The following is a 7,524-nucleotide window of genomic DNA, read 5'->3' as shown; positions in this document are numbered from 1 at the left end:
GAGGCTGCCAGGGGCAGGGGACAGCTGGCAGTGGGACGGGCAGCAGGACACCTGCCTGGCACCAAGCAACCATCACCAGCTGCAGCTGGGGGCAGCAGACTCCTGCAGCCAGGGGATGGCTCGCAAGAGGCCTTGGAGATGCTGCTGTCCGCCCCAGCACCGCCCCAGCACCACCAAGCTGTGGCCCTCAGCACCACAGCTCCAGGGCTTGGAGACCCCCCCAGGCCTGGAGCCTTCCCGGGCTGCCTGGGAGCCCAGGCCAGGTCCAAGGCTTGACCTCGGGGCCCCTTGGGGAGCAAACCTGACAGGAGGCTTCGTGGGGAGCCCTCCTTGCACCTCAGCACGGCCTCCACCTGCCTGCCCTGCTTCTGTGGCACCTCCTGGCTCCTCAGCTGCCTCACTCCAGGGGCCTGTGCCAGGCTGGGGCCTCGGTGCCCAGCTGCGTGCCGCCGGCAGCGGCGGCTGAGAAGGCCTCCAGCTGCCTGCTGCCAGCTGCTGCAGGAGGTTCTTCAGCTGCTGCTGCTCCAGGGAGCTCCTGCAGACAGGGATCCTCAGCTGCACGTCAGCCAAGCCCATGGAGATCAGCCAAGCCCAGCTTCGGGGACTGTGTCAAGAGAGGTTCTCCACCCCCTGTGCTGTGCCCTGCTGAGGCTGCATCTGGAATCTTGTGTCCAGTTCTGGGCCCCTCAGTCAGGAGGGGCAGGGAGCAGCTGGGCAGAGGCCAAGGGAGAGCCAGGAGCATGATTTGGGCACTTGAGCATCTCCCCTGGGCAGAGAGGCTGAGAGCCCTGGGGCTGTTTGCTCCAGCTCTGGGGCCCTCAGGTCAGGAAGGACCTCAGGGAACTGCTGGAGAGAGTCCAGCACAGAGCCCCAGAGATGCTGAAGGCAGTGGAAGATCTTCCTCAGGAGAGAGCCTGAGGGAGCTGAGGCCTTGGAGCTTGGAGAGCAGGAGCCTGAGAGGTGACCTCCTTCATGATGATGAAGATGGGCAGGGACAGTGCCCAGAGGCTGCAGCCAGGCTCTGCTCAGTGCTGCCCAATGCCAGCCCAAGGGGCAGGGGGGAAGCTGAGGCAGAGGAAGGTCCATGGGAACAGGAGTGGGGGGGTTGAAACTTTCCCCCACCCCCAACATGAACTTTTCCAGAGCAGCTCAGCTGGAAGCAGATGGAAGCTGTTCTCTACAAGGCAGACCACGGCCTCCAGTGGAAGGCAAGGAGCAGCTACAGAATCCACTACATTTACAGGGATTCACAATCAGTGAGCAGCACAGGGACCCCCCCTGGCCAGAGAGCAGGGCTGAGAGCTTCTCCCTCCCTGCCTCCCCTTCCCCCCTTATCCCCTTTGTACACAGAAGGGACAAGGGGAAGGAGCAGAGAAGGTAGAATTTAGAATCACGGAATGGGCAGGGTTGGAAAGGACCCAAAGGCTCAGCCAGTTCCAACCCCACCCCAGGGACACCTCACACCAGGGCAGGTTGCTCACAGCCACCTCCAGCCTGCCCTTCAACACCTCCAGGGATGAGGCTTCCACCACCCCCCTGGGCAACCTGTGCCAGGCTCTCACCACCCTCATGGGGAAGAACTTCCTCACATCCAATCTGAGTCTCCCCACTTCTAGTTCTGCTCCATCCCCCCAGTCCTATCCCTCCCTGACAGCCTCAGAAGTCCCTCCACAGCTTTCCTGTAGCCCCCTGCAGATCCTGGAAGGCCACAAGAAGGTCTCCTCAGAGCCTTCTCCTCTCCAGACTGCACAACCCCAACTCTCTCAGTCTGTCTCCATAGCAGAGCAGCTCCAGCCCTCTGCTCCTCCTCATGGCCCTGCTCTGGACACCTTCCAGCACCTCCAGATCCTTCTTGCACTAGACACTCCAGAACTGGATGCAGCACTGGAGCAGGAGGCTTGGACTGGGTGAGCCCCAGAGGTCCATTCCCACCACCACCATGCTGGGATTCAGTGAGAGAGGCACCCAGGGAGGTCATCACCTCCTCTCCCCCATCAATCATCTCCTCTCCATCATCATCATCATCACCTCCTCTCCATCATCACCATCATCTCTTCTCCATGCTCATCTATCTCCTCTCCATCATCATCATCTCCTCCCCATCACCTCCTCTCCATCATCATCATCATCTTCATCTCTTCTCCATGCTCATCTATCTCCTCTCCATCACCATCACCTCCTCTCCATCATCATCATCTCTTCTCTATGCTCATCTATCTCCTCTCCATCACCATCACCTCCTCCCCATCACCTCCTCTCCATCATCATCATCTCCTCCCCATCACCTCCTCCCCATCCTCATCACCACCTCCTCTCCACCATCCTGGTCCTCTCCTGTAGCAGGGGCTCCAGACCTGGGCTTTGTAGAACTAAAAAGATATATTTATTAAGAGAAGTAAGCCAATTCAGAGAATCATCCAGAGCAGGTTAGGGGCTGGGAGGGACCTCCAAAGCTCACCCAGCCCAACACCCACTTTGGGGTCCCTGGTACTTCCCCACCTGTTTCCCCACCAGGACCTCCCCCCCCTCCCACTTGGTTCTTTGTGATTTCAGTTCCCTCCCAGCCAGTTCCTCATTTCTAAAGGCACTGCCCCCACCTTCACCCCAGCAGCCTGCAACACCTGCAGGAGGAGGAGGAGGAGGAGGATTTTCTGTTGGCTTTTTTTCCCCTCTTTTCCCCACCTGTTCCACCACCAGAACCTCCCCAGCCCAACATCCAACTTGGACTCCCTGGTTCTTCTCCACCCTCCCGACCTCCCTAACCCAACCCCCAAGTTGGAGTCTCTGGCTCTTCTCTCCCAGCCCCACTCTTCAGCATCTATCTCCTCTCCATCCTCCTCACCTCCTCCTCTCCATCCTCCTCACCTCCTCCTCCCCATCCTCCTCACCTCCTCCTCCCCATCCTCCTCACCTCCTCCTCCCCATCCTCCTCACCTCCTCCTCCCCATCCTCCTCACCTCCTCCTCTCCATCCTCCTCACCTCCTCCTCCCCATCCTCATCATATCCTCCTCCTCTCCATCCTCCTCACCTCCTCCTCCCCATCCTCCTCACCTCCTCCTCCCCATCCTCCTCACCTCCTCCTCTCCATCCTCCTCACCTCCTCCTCCCCATCCTCCTCACCTCCTCCTCCCCATCCTCCTCACCTCCTCCTCCCCATCCTCATCATATCCTCCTCCTCTCCATCCGCATTGCCTCCTCCTCCTCTCCATCTTCATCACCTCCTCCTCCTCTCCATCTTCATCACCTCCTCCTCCTCTCCATCTTCATCACCTCCTCCTCCTCTCCATCCTCATCGCCGCCTCCTCCTCCTCCTCTCCATCCTCATCTCCTCCTCCTCTCCACCCTCCTCTCCACCCTCCACCCTCCTCTCCACCCTCCTCTCCACCCTCCTCTCCACCCTCCTCTCCACCCTCCTCTCCACCTCCTCTCCATCCTCCTCACCACCTCCTCTCCATCCTCCTCACTATGTCCTTGGCCACCTGTGTCAGGACCTCCCCTTGTCCTCAGCAGCCTGATGGAGACATCAGGTCTGGAGATCTTGGAGGGACCTTCCCAAGCCAATCCAAGTTCCAGCTCCAAGGCCACCTTGTGGTTGGCCAAGAGGACCTTGGAGGGACCCTTCCAAGCCAATCCAAGCTGGGGAACTTATCTCAGAGTGGGGAAAGTCCCTGGCCAAAGCTGGCAGGAGATGGCAGCAGCTGCTCTGGGTGCTGCTCGTGGTGGGGGACGATAAAAATAACCAAGAAGGAGGGGGGAAGGGCTGAAACTGAGCCTGAGTGACCTCAGCTGGGAGCTATTAAAAGTCCCAGGGGGTGGCTCCTGCCTTCTGCAGCCACTAGCAGCCACCCAGGGGGACCTCAGCCCCACCATGAAGTGGGTCCGGCCGGGCTGGCTGCTGCTGCTCCAGACCTTGGCCACCACCTGCAGCCCTCTGCCCCAGCAAGACCTCAGCACCATGGAGGAGCTGGGGCTGGATGTGGCCCCTCTGCACCAGCAGGACCTCAACACCATTACAAAGCTGGGGCTGGATGTGGCCCCTCTGCACCAGCAGGACCTCAACACCATTACAAAGCTGGGGCTGGATGTGGCCCCTCTGCACCCTCAGGCCCTCAAGAGCATCAGGGAGGTGGAGCTGGACATGGCCCCCACCTCCTTTGACGACCAATACAAAGGCTGCACCAAGATGATGGAGAAGGAGCTGGAGGAGCTCAACCACACCGAGTTCACCACCAACAGCCTCTACTCCAAGGAGTGGACCTTGGCCACCCAGCAATGGCTCAGCCAGAGTGGTGCTGGTGGCCCCAGGGTCCTGAGCCCACAGCAGGAAGTGGCCCTCTTGGTCTATACCAGACACAGCGACCTCTATCGCGCCTTCAACCGCAACGTGAGCCAGGCCGGCAGCTCCCTCCGGTTCTACCTGGAGTCCTTCCACTTCAAGGTCCTCCACTTCCTCCTCAGCCAAGCTCTGGCCACCCTGAGGGCCACCCCAGGAGCAGAGGCTTGCCTCTCAGTCTACAGAGGGGTGGAAGGCATCAGGTTCACCACCCAGCCCGGGCGCTCCATCCGCTTCGGCCACTTCACCTCCACCTCCCTGAGCAGGGAGAAGGCCTTGACCTTCGGCCAGGACACCCTCTTCTCCCTGGAGACCTGCTATGGCGTGCTCATCAGCGACTACTCCATCTACCCTGGCGAGGAGGAGGTCCTCATCCCACCCTTTGAGAGCTTTGTGGTCATCAGTGTCACCCAGCATGGGGACCAAGCCGAGATCCAGCTCGTCTCCCAGGCAGGGCTCAGCAACTACAACTGCGAGTTTGTGAAAGGTGAAGGCTCCCCAGGATGACTTCTGCGGGGGCTGGAGGTGGCCTTGATGCCACCAGGGTGGCAGGGAGAGGCGGGGCTCGGTGGTGAGGAGGGAGCTTGGCTTGCTGGTAGCCTTGGAGGAGGGTCAGGCATCTCCTCCTGGGGCTTGTAATGGGGCAGCCAAGCATGGCACAGAGATGTGGGAGGGGTGGAGTTGGGATGGGATGGGTTGGGATAGGATTGGTTGGGATGGGATGAGTTGAGTTGGGAGGGGTTGGGCTGGGCTTGGTTGAATTGAGTTGAACTGGATTGGGTTGGGGTGGGTTGGATGGGATGGGTTTGGTTGGGATGGGTTGACTTGGATTGTGTGGGGTGGGTTGGATGGGTTTGGTTGGGATAGATTGACTTGGGTTGGGATGGGTTGGATGGGATGGGTTTGGTTGGGATGGGTTGACTTGGATTGTGTGGGGTGGGTTGGATGGGATGGGTGGGATGGGTTTGGTTGGGATAGGTTGACTTGGGTTGGGATGGGTTGGGGGGGTTGGATGGGATGGGTTTGGGTGGGATGGGTTGGGGTGGGTTGGATGGGTTTGGTTGGGATAGGTTGACTTGGGTTGTGTGGGTTGGATGGGATGGGTGGGATGGGTTTGGTTGGGATAGGTTGACTTGGGTTGTGTGGGTTGGGGTGGGTTGGATGGGATGGGTTTGGTTGGCTTGGGTTGCGTGGGATGGGTTGGGGTGGGTTGGATGGGATGGGTTTGGTTGGGGTGGGTTGGGGTGGGTTGGATGGGATGGGTTTGGTTGGGATGGGTTTGGTTGGGATGGGTTTGGTTGGGATGGGTTTGGCTGGATAGGATGGGTGGGATGGGTTTGGTTGGGATGGGTTGACTTGGGTTGTGTGGGTTGGGATGGGTTGGGGTGGGTTGGATGGGATGGGTTGGGGTGGGATGGGTTTGGTTGGATGGGATAGGTGGGATGGGTTTGGTTGGGATGGGTTGACTTGGGTTGTGTGGGTTGGGTGGGTTGGATGGGATGGGTGGAATGGGTTGAGTTGGGTTGAAATGGGCTGGGTTGGGATGGGTTGAGTTGGGTTGGAATGGGCTGGGTTGGGTTGAGTTGGATTGGGATGGGATGGGTTGGATTGGGTTGGGATTAGATGGGTTGGGTTGAGTTGGGCTGGGGAGTTTGGTTTGGATGAGTTGAGTTGGGTTAGGATGGATTGAGTTGGGTTGGGATTGGATGGGTTAGGTTGAGTTGGGATGGGTTAAGTTGGGTTGGGTTAAGTTGGGTTGAGTGGGGATGGGATGGGTTGGGTTGGGTTGGGTTGGGTTGGGTTGGGATGGGATGGGTTGGGTTGGGTTGGGTTGGGTTAAGTTGGGTTGAGTTGGGACGGGTTGGCTTGGCCTGGCCATGCAGACAGTTTGTTTCCTTGGCAGAGAAGAGATGCAAGAGCCAACCATGTGCCTTAAGCTCAGGTGAGCCTAGGGCCCAGCACCGCAGCCATGGCTGGGCTGTCCCCCCCTGTACCCCCTGGGTCCCCCCCACCCCGGCTGCCCCTGACTCTCCTCTTTCCTCTGGCACCCCCAGGCAGGAGCAGCTTTGGGGTCCCCCCGCACCTCTGGGTGCTTCTCCTGGCAGCCGTGGTCCTGGCAGCACCGGGGGGGGGACCCTGAGCCAAGGCAGCACCGCGGCCAGCGACCCCCGGCCGGGAAAAGACAGCGGGAACGGGAGCAAACGGCGCGGGAAGGGGGTGGGAATGGGAAGCAGTGAGGGGAAGGGGAACTGGAAAGGAGAAGGGGTTGGGAATGGGAACTGGAAAGGAGAAGGGGGTGGGAATGGGAAGCAGTGAGGGGAAGGGGAACTGGAAAGGAGAAGGGGTTGGGAATGGGAACTGGAAAGGAGAAGGGGTTGGGAATGGGAAGCAGTGAGGGGAAGGGGAACTGGAAAGGAGAAGGGGTTGGGAATGGGAAGCAGTGAGGGGAAGGGGAACTGGAAAGGAGAAGGGGTTGGGAATGGGAAGCAGTGAGGGGAAGGGGTTGGGAATGGGAACTGGAAAGGAGAAGGGGTTGGGAAGGGGAAGCAGTGAGGGGAAGGGGTTGGGAATGGGAACTGGAAAGGAGAAGGGGTTGGGAATGGGAAGCAGTAAGGGGAAGGGGTTGGGAATGGGAATTGGAAAGGAGAAGGGGTTGGGAATGGGGATCACCAGTGAGGAAAAGGGACTGGGAGTGGGAACCGGCGAGGAAAAGGGGTGGGAATGGGAAGCAGCAAAGAGAAGGGGTAGGGAATGGGAAGCAGAGAGGAAAAGGGGTTGGGAATTGAACCCCCAGCTTCAGAGAGCTGTGGGGCTGGGACAGGGCAGCAGAAGGGGTTGGGGCCATGGGAACAGCCCCACAGGGCCCAGCTCAGCCCTGCCACGGTGCTATCAAGACTGGGACACAGCAGGACAGCAGCCAAGACTGGATGAGGCCGTTCCCAGAGCTGGGAATCTGGGATGCAGCCGAGCCTGGGGTTGGGAAGGAGCTGCCCCAGGAATGGGGACCCAGGGGGGGCTGCTTTTGGGGGTGACTCTGCCCAACCAGCTGCTTGCTCTGGCTCCCAGTTTGCCCTGGATCACAAAGGAATAAAGACCTGGGACAAGCATGGGGCCAAGGATCTCCTGCTCCAGGCTTCTCCAAGCCCTCAGCAGGCTAAGGAGAGGGTCAGGATGGATCCCAGCCAAGGAT

The 7,524-nt window shown here is 59.7% G+C and overlaps 1 protein-coding gene across 1 annotated transcript; it reads left to right on the top strand.

Annotated features, from left to right (window-relative positions):
* The first annotated feature begins 3,869 nt into the window (after positions 1–3,869).
* Positions 3,870–6,523, top strand: ART1 (ADP-ribosyltransferase 1). Its single transcript, XM_054164912.1, has 4 exons — positions 3,870–3,977; positions 4,116–4,821; positions 6,238–6,276; positions 6,389–6,523. Exons 1-4 carry the CDS (start codon positions 3,870–3,872, stop codon positions 6,472–6,474), a joined length of 939 nt encoding a protein of 312 aa, XP_054020887.1. The 3' UTR covers positions 6,475–6,523.
* The last annotated feature ends 1,001 nt before the right edge of the window (positions 6,524–7,524 follow it).

The sequence above is a fragment of the Dryobates pubescens genome, chromosome 10 (genome assembly GCF_014839835.1).
Source record: "Dryobates pubescens isolate bDryPub1 chromosome 10, bDryPub1.pri, whole genome shotgun sequence".
In the NCBI taxonomy this organism is placed as follows: Eukaryota; Metazoa; Chordata; class Aves; order Piciformes; family Picidae; genus Dryobates; species Dryobates pubescens.
Note: the sequence above shows the minus strand (reverse complement) of the source record. Positions and strands in the feature narration are given on the sequence as shown.